The 25,392-nt window shown below is 42.5% G+C and overlaps 1 protein-coding gene across 1 annotated transcript; it reads left to right on the top strand.

The window, feature by feature from the left end:
- Positions 1-268: 268 nt before the first annotated feature.
- On the top strand, positions 269-24,495 carry SIAH2 (siah E3 ubiquitin protein ligase 2; the record flags this gene model as incomplete). Its single annotated transcript, XM_084232239.1, has 2 exons — positions 269-685; positions 23,938-24,495. 2 exons carry the CDS (start codon positions 269-271, stop codon positions 24,493-24,495), a joined length of 975 nt encoding a protein of 324 aa, XP_084088365.1.
- Positions 24,496-25,392: the final 897 nt, after the last annotated feature.

Below are 25,392 nucleotides of genomic sequence, written 5' to 3'. Positions count from 1 at the left end.
GTTCTGCTCAGCGCCGGGCCGCGGGCCGGGGACGCCGCCGCCAGCGGGGCTCCGCGGATGCCGAAGGGGGTTCCGAGGGCCGGGGCCACGGGAGCGTCTGCGCAGCCCGGTCCCCGTCTGCCCGGCGCCGGCCGTCCACGCCGCCGGGGCCCCGGCTGGCCGCGGTGTCGCCGCCCGGGAGCCCGCGCCTGCGGGGCGCGCACCGCCTGGACCCCGGCGGCCCCGCGGCAGGCAGGCGCCCACAGTTCCATGACTGGCTCGGAGCGCGATGAGCCGCCCGTCCTCCACCGGCCCCAGCGCTAGCAAACCCTGCAGCAAGCAGCCGCCGCCGCAGCCCCAGCACGCCCAGTCCCCCGCCACGCCCCCGGCCGCCGCCATCATCTCGGCTGCGGGCCCCGGCTCGTCCGCGGTGCCCGCCGCGGCGGCGGTGATCTCGGGCTCCGGCGGCGGGGGCGGGGCCGGCCCGGTGTCCCCGCAGCACCACGAGCTGACCTCGCTCTTCGAGTGCCCGGTCTGCTTTGACTATGTCCTGCCCCCGATCCTGCAGTGCCAGGCTGGGCACCTGGTGTGTAACCAATGCCGCCAGAAGTTGAGCTGCTGCCCAACGTGCAGGGGCGCCCTGACGCCCAGCATCAGGAACCTGGCAATGGAGAAGGTGGCCTCGGCAGTCCTGTTTCCCTGCAAGGTAAGCCCCGGTGCCATCTGCGCACCTCCGTCTGGCCACTTCCCAGAACTCCGGTGTCCTCCAGCCGCTCACAGGCCCGGAGAGGCAGGTGGCTTCTCTCTTAGGGGGGAAAAATGTATGTGTACACTGTGTTCATCCTTCCCCAAACCCACTTGTTCCCTATGGGAGTAGCGGACGATTGCCCGAGCACTGACCCCAGATTAATTGGGACTGGCTGGTTGTTAGAACACCTCGCCTCTCTCTACACCCGGTGCCTGGTGCCTGCGTCCTCGGCAGACGTGGACTCTGTAGGGTGTGCTCTGTAGGGCTGGGCCGCGCAAGTAAACTTGGATCGGGAAACTATGGGAATTGAAGAGACAGGAAATTGGCAAGCAGAGTGCACTCTTTGCAGTCACTTGGCCTGGCGGGATTGATACTGCCTTCCTTGTGCACCCCGTGCTTTCTGCGCACCCTTGACACGTGGGAGCCCTCAGGACTGCAGCTAAAAAAGGGCGCCTAGGGCTTGTTTTCCTCCAGCAACAAGAAAACCCTTTAAGTCACGCCTTTCTCTCCCCAAACCGTTTTTTCCCTAAGGACTGTGGAGTTGTGCTTTTTTACTAAGTGGGGTGAAACGGGTTGATTGGGAAATTAAGAGGAAGGACTAGCAGGAGCTGTTGTTATGGTACTTTAAAGCCATCACTTTTTAAATTTAGTTCAAAAAGTTACCACTACTCTAGCCAAAAATGCAAACCACGAAAAGAAAGTGAAGACCAAGGCCAATAGCCTCTTTTTTATTTCCCTATGTCTCTTCATAGATTTTTTTCTTCTGACTGTGTAAATACACTGGCAGCTGTGTATAGACTAGATGTCAGTGTGTGTCAGGAAAGTTTATATATACCCACACACATAGACACAAGTTTTTCTCCAAAAATGGCTTCTGCAACTTGCTGTTTTATTTTTATTTATTTATTTGTTTGTTTTTGTTTTATACATGCACTGGGTACAGTCAGAAACGCGGGAGGGTGAGAGAATTCACCAGAGCCAGAGCGGGGAGCAGAGCAGGCAGAAGGACCGATGTACACTGCTGAGGGGAGCAGCAGGCGGCAGGAGAGGTCTGCGCGCCATGTGGGACCCTCCTCCAGTGGCAGCAGCCGGGGATCGAACCGTTGCCGCTGAGGCCGCGGGCACCGCGGGCAGCTTCGCAACCCAGCGCTCAACAGCTCCGCCACCGCCACCGGGGAGGCCCTGCAACTTGCTGTTTTAAATTCACATTATCATGTATATTTTTCATTCTGAAACCTAGCTTTACCTCATTGTATTTTAAATGACTGCATAGTATCACACTGTGTGATCATATTGTAACAACTGTTTACCTATATGTGTCCTTTAAAACTCTTCAGGGGTAGTTTCAACAACATAGTTATCTGTGTTATCTCATTTTAACCTAGAGCTAACCGTAAAGTTTTCTAAATTTAGAAATGGAAATAATGTCATTAATATTTTTTGTGGGTTTTTTTTTTTTTTTTTCTTTTTAAAGTAACTGCTCAGCCTCTTGGGCCATTTAGACTTCTTGCATTTCTTCTTAGTGTGGCATATTTTTTAGGGCAAGGGCTTATTTTTAAATTAAAAATAATACACTAGAGACTTGAAGCTTGGGACTGAAGTCAGTTAGACGAGTGATTTAATTTGGGCTGTGCCCTGCCACAATCAAGTTTAAAATAGCCTATTCAAATAAGGGTTTGAATTCTAGTTTGGACTGTGGGTTTTCAGTCAACCTTAGTAAACTTCTCTAGTTTTGGTCACTCCTTATATAATGTTTACTAGCTCACTCAGCTAATTAGTTGTTTCTCATAAAATTTAGACACTATTTCCATGATTTCTTAGGGTTATGAGGTAGGTTTCAGCCTACTGATCAGAGATTTGGTGTTAGTTGACATCAGAGTAGATATTTGATGTTTGAGATATATATTGTGGGGGTTGGAGCTTGGTGGGATATCCCACAGTATTTCTGGGAAGCCATTTTCCTAGTCCTTCACCCAAACCTTCAGAAGCTAGCAGAGGAAAGGGCTTTAGGTGAGTTGCAGTTCACAAATGAGCATTTGCTATCAGATAGTATTCTAAAATTCATTTTAAAAAATCAGTCTTAAGTGAGTCTTGTTTCTAAGAGAAAAGGAAGGAAATACACTGTATGACACGTGAGGTTTCACTTTCAAGATCTAGGGTTCTAGTTCTGTTGAAATATATGTTCCTTCCTAAGGTGTAACATGCTAGTGAAGTCTTCCTTAAAGGATATTTCTCTTAGGGATTAGGAGTACTCAGTCTTTCTGTACATGTCAGTGATTTTTCCAGGTCCCTATGCTATAAGAATGTAGTTGGGCAAAGACATCACTTTGCAAGTTGAAATTAAATAGGGTCAACCATTCCCCCACAGAGCAGGAACCAAGATTAGAAAGTGATCTTGGAGTCACTTTGTGTATATACATGTGTGTGAGATTTATAAGGCCAAAGTATGTGTGCTTCAGTTTTGGTTGACCACTAATCCAAACTAATGACAGGGCTGTTCAGCTAGCTAGTTTTAATAAACTAAATTTGGATATCTACAGAGGCATTGCAAGCAACCCAGATGTGTTAGTTGAGGAGCATGAGAACAATGGGTAGTTGTTTTTTTTTTTTTATAATAAATTTTATTTTTATATTCCCCATACAATTGCAACCCCCCCATTCTGACCCCAATCCCTCCCCTCCCGCACCCCACCCCCCAAAAAGTGTCTCTGGTTCATAGCTTTTTGTTGATTTTGATTTTCACTTTCTTATAGTTATTCATTTTCCTGGTCCCTTATTTAAGTTTTCTAGATTCCTGCTATGAGTGAGACCATCCGGTATTTTTCTTTTTATTTTTGGCTTATTTCACTGAGCATGATCCCTTCCAGTGCCATCCATGTTGCTGCAAATTGCATGTGTTTATCTTTTTTGAATGCTGAGTAATATTCCATGGTATATATGTACCACATCTTCTTGATCCAGTCATCTATTTTTGGGCATTTGGGCTGTTTCCAAAGCTTAGCTATTGTAAACAGTGCTGCTATAAACATAGGTGTGCAGGTGCTCTTTGGAATGGATGTTTCTGTGTCCTTTGGGTAAATACCTAGGAGTGGAATTGCTGGATCATATGGAAGCTCTATGTTTAGTAGGTCAAGAAATCTCCACACAGCTCTCCATAGTGGTTGGACCCGTTTGCACTCCCACCAACAGTGCAGGAGAGTTCCTTGAACATTTTTGCACCCAACACTAACAATGGGTAGTTTTAAGACCTGTGTTAAACTAAAACAAAATAGGTGAGTTTACCTAGCCCTTTGGCTTGAGTTTGCTCCTGGAAATCACCAGTCCTGCGTTATAACTGTCACTGCCTGCTCTCATAATCTCATAGGCTGGTTCCTGTGTAAAAACCAGTATTGCAGAAAGTACCAGAGCCCAGGTCTCAAAAGTTACCTGGCACTGCCATTATTTGCCTGAAAGGCCGTCTCTGGGAGCCTTAACTTCTTCACCTGTAAATGAGAGCATTGAACTTCTTAGGACTCTATCGCCTGGCATTCCATGAAAAGAGAGGCTATGTGGAATGCTTATTGAGTGCCATCCGTGTACCAGCTCCTTTGTGTGGGTCAGCTTTTATTAGTTTGCCTTTCTTTTTTTCAGGTGAGCAAATAAAGGCGTATAGAGAGAGGGTGAGTGTTAAGTGATTTGTCAAGATCATATACTGGGCCAGAATGTGAACCTGCACCCCAAAGGCAGACATCCTTTTTACTGTCCTTCTCTGTAGGAATTTTAATTTTGAGTTTATATTCTAAGGCTCCAAATCATAACTCAAGGTTGACACCATTAAGAAAACCATCTGGTTGGATGAGCTCACCAGATGGGCCTCTGGTGGGATCATCCCAATAAGACAACATATATGCTCACTATAAAATTCATTTGGCATAAATTTTGTAGAGCATGTGGGATAGGAAGATCAGGGGATACAGCCTGCAAATCTAATACTTGTAGGAATTTTATCATTGCTTATGCTCCAGTTGACCCCAAAATAGGTGTGTTGCCAAATAACCTTGATACATAGGCATGGGGTCACTTAATTAAAATTGGACTGCTGCCCGCATCTTTGATGGAGGGCATCACCAGCTTTGGTAGCTCAGGTTTACTTAAAAAAAAAAGGATCTCATTTGGTTTATCTGTCTTCCACTTGTGTTATTTCCATTCTGTGTTTGAGAAGGTTTGACATTCTGATAGCAAACCTCAAACCCACAACTTCAGTGGTGCATGAATATAGGGGGCTCATTCGAGCCCCCACTGAACTGTATACTAGTGTATATTTTAATATTAGCCAAGTATTTCCCTCCACAACTGAAGTAAATGCTAAACTACTCCAGTCTACTGACTGTGATATATTTTCTCTCCATTTTCTGTGTCATCTCTATAAGTTTCCAGTAGCTAATATCGCCAAATAATTATTGAACATGAAAGCCTCAGATAAGCCTTCCTTGCAGTTGAGTTGTCAAAATTATTGTTCTGTTCCTTCAAAAAATAAGAGTCAAATCAGATAACTCAGTTGAAAGTATAAAGACCCCTCAGTGTGGACTTATCTAGTTCAGTGGAGACAAACTCTACATACCAGCAGGGACAGGTAATGCAAGGAGCGAGGCCTGCAATGGGTAGCCTCAGAGTCCAGGAGACCTGAGGGAACTTGGAGACATTTGGAGAACTTTTGCTAACCACTGGCTAATTGGTCGAGCAGGGCAGGAATGTGTGTGCAGCTATGACAGATCTTGGAGTTTTTTCAAGAAAATCCAGAAACTGGGATATTTTTAATGTTAAATATGTTAGTTTTTTTGAAGCTTTGGCTGAGTTCAGATTTAAAGCCAACACTTGCAGGCTGAAGCAACCATAACTGCAGACCAAATTCCAATTCCCAGTGTGCAGCTTCTGACCTGGTTCTCAAGCTTTCATTGAGCCTAGAACTTCTCGCTGAACTCTAATTATAGGTGAACTTTGGCATTTTGAAGATCACAACTGAAGGTGATCTTATAGGTTATTTTATTTTCATCTTTATCAACCAAGAGAATATTGTCTTTTGACCACTGAGAGACCTGAACTATTGTCCTACTGACTAGATTTTGACTGTGTACCTGAATTTCTGTCTCTTAAGAGAAGAATGGGAATATGCCAGAAATCTTTGTTTGCCTTAAAATTTTGGAATCGAGTAAACTGTCCACGGGAAAGAGCTAGGCAGGAGAGAGAATGGGGTTCTCATCCTGGCTCTGTGTGATCTTGGTCTGTTCATATACTTCTCAAGCCTGTTTGTTTGTCTGTTAAAAAGAATGGAGAGAAAACCTAGCTGGTGGGAGCTCGGAGATCAGATTAGAAGTGTGATAGAGGTCTGCACCTTCACCATATTAAATGGAAGGTGGTGGTAGTAGAGTCTTTGCTACATGGAGGTGACCTATCACCTAAAAGTCTGAGAGGATAAACCAATTTGCCAAAACCATTTCAAAGATCTCCTCTTAATCTTAAAACAAATCCCCTAAAACAAGATCATCTATTTTGGAAATCTTCCCTGCAGTCCTCACTGCTGGCCGAGGTTGACCAGGTTGACTCATAAAAGGATAAGTTGACAAAGCATGGGAATCCATGTATATTTATGATGAGGCTCCAGATTTTAAAGAATACAACTGAAAATATGTATAGCTGTTGAGGATACAATTAAGAATAAATACCCTAGAGTGATAAGCAGGAATACTGAATTTTAATGCTAATTCTAATTGGCTAAAGATTTCCCACAAGTCATTATGGCTAGCACTAGAATAAATCATTGTTACTTAAGATGATTTTTATTACATCAGAATGAAGGTGATCCAAAGCATCCCCAAGTCTGGCCTAGGAGATCCTCAGCCTGATTGAATTAGTCTCTCATTATGCCAGAGCCCTGTTTTGAAGCTCCATATAGAGTGCCGTATAAATGAGACCATAGCAAGACCGTAATGTAAAATGTCTTAAGAACCAGACTTATACATCTGGCAAAATTTGTGAACAATGACATTTCTCACTCACATCCATTATTAGGTCCTTCCCCCACCTCCTTGAAAGGATCACATAGTAGGAACACAGTGTGCTGAAGTAGCTAGAGTATCCAGGACCCTTGTGTGTTGCTGGTGTTAGAATATGGTTCCACTCAGTGTGGTGGGAAGGAAAAGGAAAATAAGAAAACCAAAAAGTCTTCCTGATCAAATCTATCTTTATAGTAAACCTTAAGAGCGTGTATTTTATAGGACTTAGGCAAGATACTGAACTCTATCTAGCAGAATTTCATCAACTTTGCTTCAGATGCTCATCTTTCTCCATTAGTTTCTTAAAAATTCAGAAGCTGTTGTTCTCACTTCCAGTTCAATAAAGATTTTATGCAATCAACTTTATGTTATTCCCTTCCCAGTTTTCAGTCACATACACTGTAGAGATGGATTAGACACCTGTGTATTAACGAGCGAGCATGTGCCCTATTTTAAACTCTGAATCAGCAAAGGTAGCATCTTTGGGTCACCCCTCCCTCCGGGATGCCTCTCCCTAGGGTCGTTTCCTGGGCAGGCCCTGGTTGAGCCCCCGGATCCCTATGGTGACTAAGTTGGTGACATCTCTAAGCCTCAGTGACACTTTGACAAAATAGGTGATGATTGGCTTATGAGAATCAAACATGGTAATGATTTATGCCAATTGCCTTGTACAGCCCCAGCACAGAGTAAACGTTGACAGTGACTGAAGTCAGATCCAGGTATTCACTTTAAAAAGAAAAAAGACTCTTATTTTCCCATAGATTCTCCCATTGAACTTCTCCCCCTATCCCTAATTATGTAGGGTTTTCACAGTGCTGGGTAAGTTGATCCAGACACTGTCATTTCAGTAAGGAGACTTTTTTGGTCATTTCTTTAATGATTTTACAAGGGAAAAGCTGGTTGGATTAAGCAACATTTTTTTAATATGTGTATTTTATTTTATATATTATAAAATATATTTTAAAAGCTATTATTTTTCAATGTAGAACATATAGAAGGTAATGTAAAACTAAAACCTCCTACCTAAAAGCCACCACTATACTATTTTTACATTATGTCTTTATAAATTTACTTCTAGATCAATGTAATTTTTTATTACAAAGAAAGGCAGGTAAGATAGGGAATCCATACACTTTCAAAACCTGTTCAAACATCTAAACATCATGACTTCTTTTTCAATTAATAGGCTAAGGTCATGTTTATTGACTACATACTATTAAAATTCCATGACAGCCACAGAGTTATTAATGAACCTCTTGTTTGTAGTCATTCAAGTCATTCTGTATTGTTTTCTAAATATGATTTTTTTAAGTACTGCTACGATTGAATCCTTGTGCATATGAAACTAATTACTTCCTAATGATAAAGTCCTCAAAATTAAATGGTAGGATTAAAGGGTATATTCAGAAATCAAAAGTATTGGCTAGTAGTGAATTGGATTTTTGGGATCAGGCCCCGAGTCCAAGGACCCCCAAGCTGGCTCTTTCTTGGTTCTTCTCTTCAGCGAGGAAAGAATTCAACATCAAGACCAAAGTTACAGAAAAGCAGGAGGTTTATTGATAGAAAGAAGGCCAGGAAAGCTCTCCAAGCCGAGAGGGGTACCAAGTGGGTAGCTATTGAAGTGGTGAGAGGAGAAGCAGGTACTTATAGGGGTTCAATGGGCAAAGAGTAGGGGTTTGGCCATTTAGTAGCTCCACGTTATGTCTCTTACTAATTAACTGGGCCCACAGGGTCTCCTAGGCTACCAAAGCCCACTGAGTTTATGGGGGTTTTCCTAGGCTTACAAAGTCCACCAAGCTTGGCCATGTTACCTGGCCTACCTTCCTGAAACTAGCTTTGGTCCATTGCTTTAGCATTGTGTCATTGTGTTGGTGTTTGGACACTCAGTTGAAGGGGACTGGGTAGTAGAATGGAGGCACCATCCTGGTCCAGGATTGTTCTGCAATCAGGCTGATAAATGGACTTGGGGCACCCTGTGACTACCTTTACACATTTCTTAGATTCTGCCTTTGGTAGAACCACATTGCTTTGTCACTTGGGCACAACTGAGTACCCATTTCTCCCCTGTATCACCAGCACGAGGTATGATCTTTTTGGTTTTCCTAATACCACTACCTAATAACTAATGCCTGCTTTTTCTCCCTTATATAACAACCTCATCCCAGAGTTGACTCGTCCTAATTATCTACTAACTTTTTATCACATCTACACTTGCCTTAGAATCTCCTGCACCCCAGACCTCTCCTTCCTACAACCCCTCTGCCTGGCCAGCCATTGCCTCCCCTCCTTACCCGCTTCTGAAACTGCATCTCATGGGGAATGGTACAGTGCGGTTGCTTGTAGAGAATGTTGCTTACCTACTCTGAACTAGGTATATTATCTCATGTTAACCTCCAAATTACTTTGTAGAGGAAATAGTATCCCCCCTAAGAGATTTGCCCAAAGTCATATAGTTTGTAAGACTGGGGAGTGAAAACTCCAGTCTGGGCCTTTTAATAACACATTTGTTTTTTCCACTACAACCTGCTGCCTTTTTGCTGCTCACCCCTCCCTACTGAGAACAATGATCCCAGTTACCACTCTGGACTCAGGTAGTGGCTCTTTGGTGGGATGGTAGCGATACCAGAACAGCCCTCTAGTTAGGGCTGCAGGTAAAATACAGGATACCAAGTTGTGTTTTAAGTGCACAATTTTTTTTTTTTGGTATAAATATAACCACATATTGCCTAGGACATACTGAGTGTCTTGTATTTTTCCTTGCTACTTACCACTTAAGTCTTCCAGTGAATTTGAATGCCCTCGTGAGAAATAAGAACTGGTGAGACCTATAGCACTGTTTGTAGAGTTGTGAGGGCAGAAAACCTGTTAAAGCAGCTGGGAGCCTTGCATAGGGCATAAGGCCATATTGAAATTGAGTGGGCTAGCCACTGGCAGTATATAGCATAAAGCCTTTTGTTTTTTCCGTAAGGCCTTTTATGCTGGCTCTTGCTTTAGTGCTTTTGTTTACTTGAACATACACTCTGAAGGGACCTTACAAAACTGGTTCTCCATGACAATATGTGGTTGCTGCTAGCTCTGACATTGGTCAGATGAGAAGCATACTTGGTCAAAAGTCAATTCGTGGGCCTCCCCGGTGGCGCAGCGGTTGAGCACTGGGTTGTGAAGCTGCCCGCGGCCCCTGCCCCTGTGGCGCTGGTTCGATCCCCAGCTGCTCCCCGGCCACTGGAGGAGGGTCCCACATGGCGCGCAGACCTCTCCTGCCGCCTGCTGCTCCCCTCAGCAGTGTACTTCGGTCCTTCTGCCTGCTCTGCTCCCCACTCTGGCTCTGGTGAATTCCCTCACCCTCCCGCGCTTCTGACTGTACCCAGTGCGTGTATAAACAAACAAGCAAATAAATAAAACATGCCTCTATTAAAAAAAAAAAAAGTCAATTTGTATTTAAAGTTTCCAAGATTAAAAATAAATCCCTGCCAGGCCAGAGAATCTTTGTAAGGACAAATATACCCCACTCCCCAATAGCAGGATATTCTCAGATTTTTCCTGTAATATTATGTTAGTATTACCCCACAGTCTTCCAGGACACTTTTAGTTAAGAAAGCTGTCTGCAATATGGGGTCTATGAACTTTCTCTTAGATCCAAAGGAGGAACTTTTGAGTCCAACATTTTACTGAGCATTACCTTCTTCAGAAGAAAGTTTGTAAAGGTAAATGTTAATAGTATTCTCATCACTAGTGGACACTTATGATACTGACACTTATGGTACTGAGTGTATGGAAACCATTGCTGCACTATTGGTTGATAAATATCTCTTTGCACTACCTCATAGTGGAGGTGAGCGATTTGCTATTTAAGTTAAATGTAAATTCTCTGAGGTTCTTAGAGGAAGAATGCCAGACAGAGGCAGGTTGAGTATTCTAATGAAGTCAAAACAAGAGATTTCAGTGTCTCATGTTGGCAAAGTCTCAACTCCTCCACCCTTGATAATAGTTCAAGCGATGAGTTGTAGCTAGCTTTTAAGGTCCACTCTAAGGCGACGTGGTAGGCTCAATTCAGCATCACACAGGACACAGGGTGTACTTGAACTGTCATCATAACTACTGGGCCAGCAGTTATAAACACATTTTAAGCAAAAGTGGCATCAGCCATCAAAATGACCACATGCCTTTGCTTCCTGATCTGTGTGAAATTTCAGAAAAACCATGAATAAACTGCAACTAAAATATATATGCCAATAAATTTATTTCATAAACCATAAATAGTAAGTAAAATATATGAAAGGCCATCATCAAAAATTACAAAGCCTATTCCTAAAGTCTAAAACAAACATTTTTCCTTATAGCATCTCAAGGTCTATTGAAATTTCTTTCAATTATAAGTTTTATAAGACTTTTAATTAAAAGTAAAATTAACAAGCAGCTGCAAATAAACATAATATTTACTCATTTGCAAATATTGGTTTTGCAGGAAACAGTGGATAATCAGTAAATAACAGTAAATAGTAAAAAAAAAAAAAACAGGTATATAATCAGTAAATCAATAGACCCAAGTGATCATTCACTGATATTTGGGAGCAGATGGACATTTTTGGTGACAAAGAAATTAGCTTGAAATGCTAGAATGCCTTTAAAAAGTGGTAAAATTTATGTTTAGTTCCTAGTTAAAATGTAAGTTTTACCATGATTTGGATTTATATTAGGTTAGCTACAACTTCCGCTTGAACAAGGCTAAATAGTACTGAGAAGATAGAGACATCAACCAATAGTCCCTAATTATCTTCTGATCAACAATAGTAAATATACTGCCAGGAATTCATCCTTCCAGTTGAATTCATGTAACAGATTCCATTTGGGATCACCTTCCAGTGCGAAAGGCATTTACCTGTGAAGGAAAGGGGGGGCTGGTGTTTCATATTTGGAGCTCCTCCTCTATGTGGTCTGGAATCGAATAAAATTGGCATGGCTGGAAACTACCTCCAGAGCCACAAATTTGTCCAGTGCCCACAAATCTTTAGAAGGGTCAGAGGAACCATGAAGAATGCTTTATCTTCTCTGGGGTTGTAAGACATGTTGATATTTATGACAATCAGTGTCTTCATTGAACAGTTTTATTGGTTTACTAAAATGAGTCCCAAAGAGCCTGTAGTCAAAGAAAAACTTAACTTGGTTGCCTTTTCATGTAAATATTTTCTTTTTTTAAAGAATATTTAAACGCATATTTTGTTTTAAAAAATAAAAAAAAAAAACAACTCTGCATAAGGAATTTCTGTCCCATAATAGACAAATACACTAACTCAGCTCCTGGATTGTTTAATACATTTTTTGTTTTTTATGATTTAAAATTTCTAAGGCAGCTGCAACACTACTACAAAAATATCCCACATAGCCTTCATCCAGATTCTCTGGTTGTTTCCTTTTTGCTCATTTGCTTTATCACTTGTACTCTGTCCTTTTATTTTTTTAACCATTTCAGTGTAAATTCAGGCATCCTGTCCCATTTCCCGTAAGTACCTCTGTTTCTCCTAAAAACAAGGGCATTTTCTTACATAATTATGGTATAATTATCAAAATCAGGAAATTTGACTTGCAGTAGCTACTATTATCTAATTGCAGTCTATATTCAAATTTCAACTATGGCCCTGTATTGACCTTTGCAGCGATCTTGGCTTTCCAGTAAGGTGCATGCATTGCATCTAGTCTTCTGTGTGCGTTTTATGATCATTACAGCTTATTACAGTGAAGGAAAGCTCAGTTTGCTTTTTGCTTTCTCCAAAATTCATGGACACCACCAACAAATTATCAAGTGTGCTTTGTTTTTGTCTGTTTGTGTTTGACACATTACCATTTGAGGCCCTGGCAGATATTTTGCTAATAAATTTCACTGTTTCCTAGGCTGATGCAAGGCGGTGCCCTCACAGTCCCCAAGGGGAACAGGCTTCTGCTGGGAGCTCAGGGGCCCTCCTTTGTAGATGACAGTTGTTGGGAGTTCAGCAAATCATCCTTGAATTGCATGGATTCAAATTCAATTAAATAGGCTAAGTGACTTGTGCTAAAGTCAGACTGATTTAAGTGAAAGGATCCACGACCTTCACTAGCACCTCAGCTGAGAAGGGTTATTCTATCTATATGCGCATTCCATAAACACATATAATGTGACTAAGCTTATTAGGTAAATAACAGGTGTCATTTGACTGTGTCTCCAACGTACCTTGTTATGTGTATTTGAGTGTAAAAAGGTTTCTATGCCAAAAAGAGGAAAATTCTATCTAAATTCTCATTTAAATACAGCTTTCAAACTCCATGCCTAGCAAAAGAATTGACATTGTTTACTGCTTCCTGCAAAGACTTAAAAATGAGGCATAGGTCACCACACATTACTTATCATGGCAGAACAGGTTTGCACAAGACTTTTGGGCCATTGCAACATGAAGTCTCTGAAAATAAAGCAGAAATTATTTCAGTATATCTTTGTTTCTCACTCTAGAGATCATCTGCCCTCCATTCTGGATTTCTCTGTGTGTGGCCATCTCCCCTGTCCCCAATGCCACTCCTACCTCTTAAAGAGGTTTACGTAAAGCAAATCCCCTGCCACCACCAGCAGCCCATCCCTAAGGGAAATGAACAGGCATTCCCTGTGGAGAAACCTCGTTTATAGCAGTGGCTGCGTCCCAGGCCGAGCAGCCCGGGTGCTGTGTCTCAGAAATGAGAGTGTGCTGCTAAGAGCAGGTGCCCCCAGGAGCAGAAACACAGGCACTCTCGGGGCCCTTCACCTAGGCAAGGCAGACCCCAGCCAGAGTGTGAAAAGTGAAACCTCAGGACTTTGATGTGAGATGCCAGAGAAATCTGGGAGCAACTAATCACTGGTTACTTATTTATGAGGCAGTGCTGCCCCATTCCTTGGGGAGAGGTGCTTTCAGGACTGTTTTTCTCCCTGCTTCCAGAGGTAGTCTATATGTGGACTCTGGGTTTTGTGTGTGTTGGCTTGAGGAATGGATGCCAAATGTAAATTATTACTTTTTCTCAGCAGATTCATTCTTTGTTTGATGCTAATTGTTTTGTGCATGAAAGAGAGCTCCTGGCGTGGCCACGAATGACCATGTAGCCTGAATAGTTGTCAGTCAGTCTGTAAAACAAAGGGAACCAGTCCCTGCAATACCTCCACGCTTTGCAAACCATCTAGTTTCAATTGTGTATGGGGCTAGTATTGCTGAGCTGGCCTGGGCAGTGCCTGGCAGGCAGAACAGTGCCTAATTTGCCATTGGCATGAACCCCTCCTCCAAACTGTGATTGTGTCTGTCCAGCCAGACTTTGTCCTTCATCAAAATCAATAGTTCTCAACTGGTATGATTTTTTTCCCCCAGAATACATGTGACCATGCCTGGTGACATTTCTGGTTATTACATCTGGGGTGCGGGGGTGATAATTGCTACTGGCATCTATTGGGTAGAGGCTAGAGATGCTGCCAAACATCCTACAATGCATAGCACAGCCCGCACAACAAGGAATTATCCAGTCTACAGTGTCAATTGTGCCATTGCAGAGAAACCCTGAAAATAAAACTACCAAATAAAACTGGGACCCACCTTCTTATTTAGGTTTTAGCCCCACTATTTGCTCCATTTACCCTGTGCTAGAACTAGATGGAACCACTCCGTCCACGGTCTGCTTCATCTACAGCAAAACTTTCCTTACCCCTCTTCTCTCCTTCCCCACTCTGAGGTCACCTGGCATACCCCTTCCTTTGTACTGTTGCCTGTACTTCTGATTTATTTGAGTTGTATATGAGTACAGTGCAGTGCACTTGTAAGGTAAAACAGCACACAGGCTCTATGGTGGATGCTCTCTGTGTTCTAAGATAGAGGCTCACAGACCTTTGAAAGCCCTGGGGCTTTTCAAAATAATCCCCCCAGCCAATACAACCTGGGTTTTCTGCTCAGAGGCACTGACTCCTCTATTCCACGGATGAGAGTCCCTCATGCAGTTAACAAGAACACCCATCTTGCTCCAGGCATCATTACAGAACATTGATGAGACTGTTAACAAGTATGAAGTGTGGCATCAGCGTATGTATGTGTGTATTTGAAGTCCAGATCTTTTCATTTTCGAGATCATCTCTAGTCTAGTCATAATGAAAGTGCCATCAGTGGTCATGAAGACACATCTTCACCCATGATGGAAAAGAGAAGGAATAGATTGACATTGAAGTTCAGGTTGTTCAGAAAAAGCAGAGTAAGCATCTCATACTTTTCAAATATATATTTTTTAATAGAGGCCATAGCAAGATCTTTTTTTTATAAGGTCATTGCCCACACCAATGTGGAGTAATGCCTTTCTATTTGTGTAGTTTGGGAGGTTCCCTGTTCTCTATATTTGGGTTAAAAGGAAGGGTGTGTGACTTGTAAGGCAAACCAAATTTAAGAATATAAATATCCCAGCTGGAGTTATATAAGGAAAAGTTCTAAAATGATTGCTCAATGACAAATATTTGTTGTATGTTTGCGTTTGTGAACATGGAGATGTTTGGGATTTGGAATTCAGGAAGAGGTGCAGGTAGTACTAGTTGTACGCAGTTTGCTAGTCCACTTCCTGGAAATATTTCTGGGCAGCCCTGGTAAACACCCATTCTGAAAGGTCTTTAGATTCATATAGTGAATCCTTGTTTCAGCCAGAGAATCTGCCATCCTGAGGCTAACTCTTTCTATTTTTATTGTGTGTGGGTTTTTGTTTTTAATTGTATCATTTTTCTTATTGAGGTAACATTGATTTACAACACTGTATATGATTTACGGGTACAAGTTCATACCTCTTCAGATGTACGTTACCACACCACACCCACTAGCAGAATATCCATAATCCTCCACTGTAGTCCATTGGACACCCTCCTTTGTTCCTCACTCCTCACCCTCCCCTTCTAGGACAGTTCTGCAGTGATATTTCAAGGTTCTATTTTGGTTAATTTCATCTAACCCTTGGTTTTGTTCCTTATAATCCATATATGAGTGAAATTATCCAGAATCTGTTTTTCTCCTTCTGCCTTTTTTTGTTTAGCCTAACACTTGTCTAGTTTTATCCCTGTTGCCATATTGGCAAGATTTCATTGTTGTTGTTTTTTACACATAACTGAGTAGTATTCCATTGTGTATATATACATACACTACATCTTCTTTATACAGTTTAACGACCACTGTCTTTGGGCATTTGTTTCCATAACTTGGCTATTGTAAATAGTACTACAGTGAACAGAGAAGTTGCAGATATCCCATAGAATTAGTGTTTTCATATTCCCTGAACAGATACTGAGTGGTAGAATTGCTGGATCATATGGCAGATTAATTTCTAATGTTTTGAAAAATCACCATACTCTTTTTCCAAAGGAATGGGCAAGTCCACATTCCCACGAGCAGTGTATAAGGGTTCTTTTATCTCTACCCACTTGTCAAAACTTGTTGTTTCTGGTCTTTCTGATATGAGCCATTCTCATATGTATGAGGTGATATCACATTGTGGTTTTGGTTTGCACTTCCCTGATGATAAGTGATGGTGAGAAATTTTTCGTGCATCTGTTGGCCATCTGTATCTTTCTTGGGAGAACTATCTTTTTAGCTCTTCTATTCCATACTTTATTGGGTCATTTGTTTTCTTTTTCGAGTTTTATGAGTTCTTTATATATTTTGGAGAGCAGCCGCTTATGAGGTCATGGTGCTTAAATGTTTTCTTCCAGTTGGTAGGGTACCTTTCCATTTTAGTGATAGCTTCTCTCACTGTGCAGAGCCCGTTAGTTTGATGTAGTCCCATTTGTTTATTTTTGCTTTTGTTTCCCTTGCTGTTAGTGTCAAGTCCCCAAAGACATCTCTGAAGCCATGGTCATTGTGTGTTTTGTCCATGTTTTCTATGTATTTTATGGTTTCAGGTCTTACGTCCAAATCTTTAACTCATTTTGAATTAATTTTTGTGTATGAAATTGTGGTCTAGTTTCATTCTTTTGTATGTGGCTGTCCAGTTTTCCCAGAACAGTTTCTTGAAAAGACTTTCCTTTCTCCAGTGTATACTTGGTACTTGTGGCTCTATTGTTGGAAATTAACTGCCCATGTAAATGTGGGCTATTTCTGAATGCAATTCTATTTCATTTGTCTATATGCTATTTTTATTCCAATACCATACTGTTGATTACTGTGTGATACCTCTGCTCTTCTTCTTTGTTATAATTGTTTTGACTATTCAGGGTCTTTTGTGACTCCATATAAATTTCAGTAATGTCTGTTCTATTTCTTTGAAGAATGCCATTGAAACTTTGATAGGGTTTGCAATGAATCTGCATATTGTTTTGGGTAAGATGTCTATTTTCAAAATGTTATTCTTCTAATCAATAAGGAGGGAAAATATTTCCATTTCTTTGTGCCTTATATTCTTTTTGTAATGTCTTAGTAGTTTTTATTGTACAGATCTTTCACCTTCTTTGTTAAGTTTATTCCTAGGTATTTAATTTGTTTTGATGCTCTAGTAAAGGGGATTGTTTTCTGGATTGCTTTCTCTTCTCCTTTACTGTTTACATATAGGAATCCAACATTTTTGTATGTTGGTTTTGTACTGTGCCACTTTGCTATTCTTAACTGTTTCTAATAGTTTTTTAGTGAGTCTTTAGGGTTTTCTATGTATATTTTCATGTCATATCCAAATAGTGATAGTTTTACTCTTTCCAAATTTGCATTCCTTTTATAGCTTTCTCTGGCCAAATTACTCTAGCTAGGACTTCCAATACTACATTGAATAGTAGTGATGACAGCGGACATCTTTGTCTTCTACCTGAATCTTAGAGGAAGAATCTTCAGTTTTTCACCATTCAATATGATGTTAGCTGTAGATTTGCTACCTATGGCCTTTATTATGTTGAGATATGTTCCTTATACCATCATTTTATTGACAATTTTTATCACATATAGGTGCTGAATCTTGTCAAATGCCTTCTCTGCATCTGTTGATATTATCATATGATTTTTATCTTTTCTCTTGTTGCTGTGGTGAATGACATTAATTGAGTTATGGATTTTGATTTTGAACCATCCTTAAATCCTTGGAATAAGTCCTACTCAGTCATGATGTATAAACCTCTGTTAATGTATTGTTGAATTTGGCTTGCTAAGATTGTGTTGAGAAAGTTTGCAGTTGTGTTCAAGGACATTGGTCTTTAATTTTTTGTGATGTCCTTGTCTGCTTTTGGTATCAACCAAGTGGCCTCATAACATGTGTTTGGAAGCATTACTTTTTCTTCAATTTTTTGAAGACTTTGAGAAGGATAGCTATATTTTAGCTCTGAAGATCTGGTAGAACTCACTAATGAAACCATATGATCCTGGCCTTCAGTCCATTCACATTTAGGATGGTTATTGATATGTGAAGACTTTTACTGCCATCTTTATCTTTAGTTTCCTGATCTGTTTCTTTCCTTGTTCAATTTTTCTGTGAAGTTTCTTCTCTTTGATTTAGACAGGAGAGCTCTTTTCAATTTTTTTTTTTTTTTTTTTTTTTTTTTATAGGAGAGGTCAGTGTTGGCAAACTCCTTCAGCTCGTTTGCTGGGAAGGCCATTACTTCTCCCTCATTTCCGAAAGAGTATCTTGCAAGATACAGTATTCTTGGCTGGCAGTTTTTATTGAGTATCTTGAATCCATCATTCCATTTGTTCTTTACCTATAGCATTTCTGCTAAAAAGTCTGATGTATACCTATTAGGAGTACATTTATAAGTTATCTGTTTCCTCCTGCCATCTTCAGTATACGTTCTTTGTTCTGAATTCTTGATAGTTCCACTACTCTATGCCTTGATGTAGTTCTCATTGCATTTAGGTTCATGGACTTGTATATTTAATTCCTTCCCAAGGTGCGGAAAGTTTTCCTCTGTTATTTCTTTAAATAAATGCTGTTTTTCTCTAGCTAGGTGCCTCTGAGTTGATAACCCTGCTGACTATACCACAACCTCCAGGCTCTGTCTCCACCACTTTCTGTTCAAAGAAGTGTAAATTTCCTCTGTGTCACCTCTGTGGAAGTCTACTCTGATCTCCAGTGTATAAGGGGTGCTCAAGTCCAACTTCTAGCCATTGAATATATGGTGTTGTGTCCCTCTTATTAAATGTTACTCTTGATAAGCAAGGCCAGGGACCTCCTCTATCACCATCTTGATGACTCCCAGTTCACCCTTAAGAAGAGACCAGGTCATCTGTCTCAGAGGGGAACCCAGCCTCACCTGGATGCTGCTACCAACTTTGCTGTTTCCACAGAGCTACAGCTGGTGGTGTTCTGGCACTGTTGCTCCTGCCTCTGTACCACTGCTGCATCTGTGCCACATCCACTTTATTTTGCATTTTTAAACTGAGAATGCAAATGCTTCACCCACCTCTCAGAGAACATCAGAAGGCTCTATTCTTAGACATCATCTAGATTTTAAACAGTTACTAAGGATTTTTAGGGTTTGATACTGTGAGGAACACAAGTAGAAATATATATATAAATACATTTGTTCCTCCTGGTAAAATATTGACACCAATGTTTCAGTCCATGGTTTAAAAGATGAATAACCAGCTACTAAGGGCAAAGTATTGATGATAAAATATTTCTGCCAATTTTTATTGAAAAATATTATAATCTACTTTAGGTAGGGGGGTAGAGTGAGCTGCATTTCTATCTTTAAGCCATTTTCTCTTCCCTTTTTAGGGGAGAACAATCTCCCTAACAGTGGAAACTGACTCCTTTGCTTCTGTGTCCTTTCAGTGACTTTTCTTCAATGTTTTGTATGGAGAAGGTGTCAGTACCTACTTGTTGCTAGTGATAATCAGCTATAAAGAATAGGATTTGACCTACTTGAATTTATAAGGGATTTATTCCTAAGCAAAAGCAGCTGTGGAGTTTTTGTTTTACAAGCAATTGGATATAGAATCCGAGAAAAATGGTCTGGCCCTGCCCTCTTGAAGTTTCCATGTCTCAAAAGGGGGAGCGAGAATCCAAGTGAGCATAACAGACAGCTCACCTGCCCATCCAGGCAGATGAAGTTGACTTTAGTTTCAACTGAAAAAGGAGATTCAGCTTACCTAATTCTTGTGTTGTGTTAGGTTTCTTCTATTCCCATCTTGTTAAGAGTTGTCATCATAAATGAGTGCTGGGTCTTATTAAATACTTTCTCTGCATCTGTTTATATTATGTGGTTTTTATCTTTCTTTTTGTTGATTCAGTGTATAACATTAATTAATTTACATGTTAAACCATCCTTACATTCCTGGAATAAATGCCACTTGCTCATGGTGTATGATCCTTATAATGAATTTGCCAGTATTTTATTAAGAAGTTTCCCATCTATATTGATCAGAGATATTGGCCTGTGATTTTTCTCTTTTGGTGATGTCCTTGTCTGGTTTTGGTATTACAATAACATTGATGTCATAGAATATGTTAAGAAGTATTCCTAAGGCCCTTCTCATTTTAACCTCCACCAGCTGGAATCCCTATGACATGCAGTCATCTGAGTTAGTTTAAGTAGCTCTTATATGTGATTTCCCTTCATACAAGAGTATGGTCAGAGCCCCTCAGGGGGAGGTTAAAAGGTAAAGAATGCAAGGTAATATTTGTAGCAAGGTTGAGGGGGGAATCTCCAGCCCCTTCAGTCCATCACTGGTGTAGAGTAAGGTAAAAAGTATCAGGCTTTTCTGTCCTCCCGCCATTAGGATAGACGACGGTACCCTGTGGTCCTGAATGCATGCCTGATGGGGCACCTGGAATAGGGTGTGGGCATATGTAGATGGGATTCACCTGGGCTAAGACTGGGCTTTTAAGGGCGGCGTCATAGGAACACCAGCAGAAGCAGAGAAGCGGAAGCCTAATGAATGGAGAAGCAGAGAACCATGAGAGAAGCAGAGAGAATGCCGAAGAGCCCAGAAAGAATGAAGACTTGCTGGAGGATGGGAGGCTGGTAGGCCTTGTCTGGAAGCCTTCGCCAGCACCCCTGCCTGCTGTGTACATGGTAGATCCCAATAAAAGCCTGCAAGAGCCACTGAGGGCTCCCGGACTCTCTCCTCCTTCACCCGGTCTGCTGGACCAGAAAACCTGCCCTGTGGCCATTCCTGCCCCTTATAATTGGTGTAAGTTGGCAAGATGATCCATGCAGATGGGTATGGAGCCCTCCGAAGACCTTGAGGGACTGAGGCGTAGCAGACTGAGCCTGTGACAATGCTGGAGGCGCCATGGCAGCACAGGAGATGGACAAGGTCTGGGAGCTACAGGACAAGACCTCGCCCGGAGGAGATGCCCGAGAGGACCAGACAAGACCCCCGAGGCAGCAAGAATCATCGGGGAAGAAAGGACCATGATTCAGAGCTCACCATTGTGGACAAAGGTGTCCCGACCCGCGGGATTCGGAGGCACGAAAAGAGAAGGGCTGAGGATGAAATGAGGGGCTTGAGACAACTTGACGCTAGTGCATGCTTCTTTATTTTTCCTTTTCCTTCTCTTACTTTTCCGTGTCTTTCTTTTCTCTGTCTTTCTTACTTCCCTGGCCTTCTCTCTGCTCCTCTCGCAGCACTCTCCTCTCTCGTGGTTCTCCTCTTAAATCTCTTTTCTTCTCTCCTTCTCTCTCCCGCGTTCTCCTCTTATACCCTCATAGCTCCTCCCCCCATACCTCCCAGTCTCATGTGATTTACAGGAAAAACCTGTGGTTCTCCGAAAGCGAAACTTAACTCATGGCACACATACGCAACACGGCACATGCTCCGGACGGCTCCGGACACAAAGGGAAAAGCAGATGAACTTGGACTAATGGACTAAAAATCCTGCCAGAAGGCGGAGGACCTTCGCAAGTTTGATATATTTTGGGGACCCTGGGGGTGTATGGTACTGTTTAAAATCAAGGCATGGCCAGTGGGCCTTGGTATAAGAGCCCACAGTTGGCTGAGGGAGGAAACCCTCACCAAGTCTCTGTAGCCAGGCAGAGAAAATGCCAACTAAGAAAGCAAAAGCTGGTGCTGAGATTGAGAAGCCCTGAGTGGCTGTTAAGCACTAAGTAGGCTAAAGAAGGCCAGTGAGTCTCTTAAAATCACCCATGGGTGATGCCCTGCTCACTGTTGAGTGAGGGTGAGTTGCTGAGGAACCTGTCCTTGGTGGACTGGTGGGGAACAAGGCTTGTGGTGGAGCCCACAGCCAAAGAGGGGACCCAAGAGAGGCCACATGTGGAGCTTGTATCCACGGATCCCCAACCCATGTGCTTGTGCAAAGGTTTGGCCTAAGTGCAGGGGTCTGCATGCCGCATTGGTGGCTATGAAAGCCAAGTGTTGGAGCAACCGCAGACAGAAAACCCTGAGGGTTGGCGATTACCCCCAACAGAATAGAATCGCCAATCCAAGAGTGAGTGCATCCTGGGGGTGGATGCGGTGTGTGGCTTGTGGCCGAGACTACAGCCAGAGAAGGCCAGGAAGCCTGATGGCTCCTGGCATGTGACGGTAGATGCTGTGAGTGGTTCCCCTCCCTCGCATGAGCAGTGCCTTTGGCAGCAGAAGTGGTGGCTTATCTGCTGGTGCCAATAATTATCTTTTGCCACTAGGTTGGTGCCCTGCCTGGACTAATTTGTGTTCTGTTGTATTTTGTTACATTGCTATATTCAGTTGTATTCTATGTACTTTTATGGGCCATGGCTGCAGTGTTCATATTGCCAAGAGAAACATATATGACTTGTATAGACTGGCAGAAAACCCTCAGGGGGTGGATTGTAGGGTAAGGGAAAAAGTGTCAGGCTTTTCTGCCCTCCCACCATTAGGATAGATGACGGAACCCTGTGGTCCTGAATGCATGCCTGATGGCGGGCACCTGGAATAGGGTGTGGGCATTTGTAGTTGGGATTCACCTGAGCTAAGACTGGGCTTTTAAGGGTGGTGTCACGGGGACACCAGCAGAAGCAGAAAAGTGGAGAAGCAGAAGCAGAATGAATGAGAAGCAGAGAACCATGAGAAAAGCAGAGAGAATACCGGAGAGCCCAGAGTGAAAACACCCCTGCCTGCTGTGTACCTGGTAAATCCCAATAAAAGCCTGCAAAAGCCACCCTGAGGGCTCTAGGACTCTCCTTCACCCATCTGCTCGGGTCATAGAGAACCTGCTCTGTCCTCCTGCCCCTTACAACTGATGTGACTAGGATGTCATATCAGCAGGTAAGAGCATGGAACCAAAGAGCTTTCCCCATCATCTGCCTGCCAGTCGCTGATTTGAGCCAGGAAGAAATAGGGGACTGCCGGGTAAATGGAAGTTATGAAGTTTTTCTGCCCTCCCGCCATTAGCATCAGTGATCAACACCTATGGTCTTACACGTGTGCTTGATGGTGGCACCTGGAGTGTGGTGTGGGCGTGTGTGTAAGTGGGAGCATCTGAGCAGAGAGACAGTGCATATAAGGGTGGTGTCACGGGGACACCAGCAGAAGCAGAGACAGCAGAGAGAGTAGAGAAATAGAGACCATGAGACAACACCAGGGAGCCCAGAAAGAGTGAAGATTTGCTGGAGGCAGGGAGGCCTGCCAGCCTCCTGGCCCCCCAGGCCCCTGTACCCCCTGACTCCTGCCTGCCCTGCACCTGGTTGGCTCAGTTAGTAGGAGCATTAAAAGCTTGGGAAAAAAAAAAAAAAAAAAAGCCACCGAGGGCTCCAGGACACCTACTTTACCCATCTGCCCGGATCATAGAAAACCTGCTCAGTGCTTTGCTGGCACTCCAGGGACACAACAGAGAATTATATTGTTTTCCAGTAAAACCTAGTCTGGAGATTACATGTATTCCTGCCCCAGTTTCACCCCAAAGCAATTTTAAACTATTCAATAAGAGAGAGGAAGGCCAAGTTTCATAGAACTGGCTCACCACTTTTACTTTGGATGTTTATGGTCAGAGCACTTGAGATTTCATGTTTTTAGCAGTGTGGAGTGAGGGACATGGAATGCACTACTTTCCTGGTACAGGACATGCTCAGCTTTATGCATTTCAACATCAAAATGGTGAATAGAAATTGAGGATTTTTGTCTTAAATATTTTACTCCTCCCAAGCAAAAGTAGTTATAATGGAAATACAGTTTAAGCACAAGAAACCTATGTGGTTAAATACTCTTAGAAGTTTGCTCCTGTAGAAGTTCTAACATTCGTTGGCTCACTGTTTTTTTTCCTCCCTTGCAGTATGCTACCACAGGCTGTTCCCTGACCCTGCACCACACGGAGAAACCAGAACACGAAGACATCTGTGAATACCGTCCCTACTCCTGCCCTTGTCCGGGAGCTTCCTGCAAGTGGCAGGGGTCCCTGGAAGCTGTGATGTCCCATCTCATGCACGCCCACAAGAGCATTACAACTCTCCAGGGAGAAGACATTGTCTTTCTAGCTACAGACATTAACCTGCCAGGGGCTGTTGACTGGGTGATGATGCAGTCGTGTTTTGGCCATCACTTCATGCTGGTGCTGGAGAAACAGGAGAAGTACGAAGGCCACCAGCAGTTCTTCGCCATCGTTCTGCTCATTGGCACCCGCAAGCAAGCTGAGAACTTTGCCTACAGACTGGAGTTGAATGGGAACCGACGGAGACTGACCTGGGAGGCCACACCCCGGTCCATCCATGACGGTGTAGCCGCGGCCATCATGAACAGTGACTGCCTTGTTTTTGACACAGCCATAGCACATCTTTTTGCAGACAATGGGAATCTTGGAATCAATGTGACTATTTCTACATGTTGTCCATGATGCAGCAAGATTATTCAAGTAATGCTTTATGGTTAATAAAGGTTTTTATAGATGTTTTATTCACTATGTCTTCATAATTCAAGATCCACCTTTACCCCACATTTTGTGTGAACAGCTACTCCCCATCTGGCATTGGCCTAACAAAGTTAATGAAACTGAAATGGATGGGGTTGACCTGTTAGTCATTTGGAGACTGTGCTGCGATCTAAAATCAACTTTATTATTAAATTTTATTCACTTCCTGAATAGCACTTGACAGATTGCTCAGGGCTCCTTTTACCAGTGTGTTAGAAATTGGAGACTTCCACCTGCCTTCCTATATTGGTCCTTCCAAGTTCACGAAAGCACAATGATTGTCAGCAGATTTCTTAATTTTTATCTTGGTTTTAGGGCATAGGAATTGTATTAATGCATTTTAAGCAGTATTTCTCATGCTAGATGGCTAACCAACATGCAGAGAATCACCTGGAGAGCTCATCTTAAACAGCAGATTCCAGGAGCTATGGATTTAACAACCTCATCAGGTGATTCTTTTCAACAGTTAATTTGAGAATTACTGAGTTAAATTGTGAGAAAAGGTCCAGATTTTAAAGGTGCTTTAAGATTACCCTCTACTGATACTCTTTGTCTTTCTACTATCTCATCCCTCGACTGCCCCCACTTCCAAATTAAAACTAGAAGTGTAGAGCCCCAAGAACACACTCCTGACACTCTTTGGTCACTTTTGTGTTTAGGGTGGATTGCCTCAGAAAGGGAGTCGTATAGCCATTGATAGTCCTCAATAATTAGTTTTGCTCATCACTAGTGCAGACGACTTGTTTACAGTCGGCTTCCCTAGAGGCCCTCCTAGATTGGATAGTGGGGAAGACCATCAGTAGGGTTGGAAAAGCTTTATAA

Source organism: Talpa europaea (genome assembly GCF_964194135.1).
Source record: "Talpa europaea genome assembly, chromosome: 4".
Classification (NCBI taxonomy): Eukaryota; Metazoa; Chordata; class Mammalia; order Eulipotyphla; family Talpidae; genus Talpa; species Talpa europaea.
The sequence above is the reverse complement of the archived record's forward strand: the minus strand, read 5'-3'. Positions and strand labels throughout refer to the sequence as shown.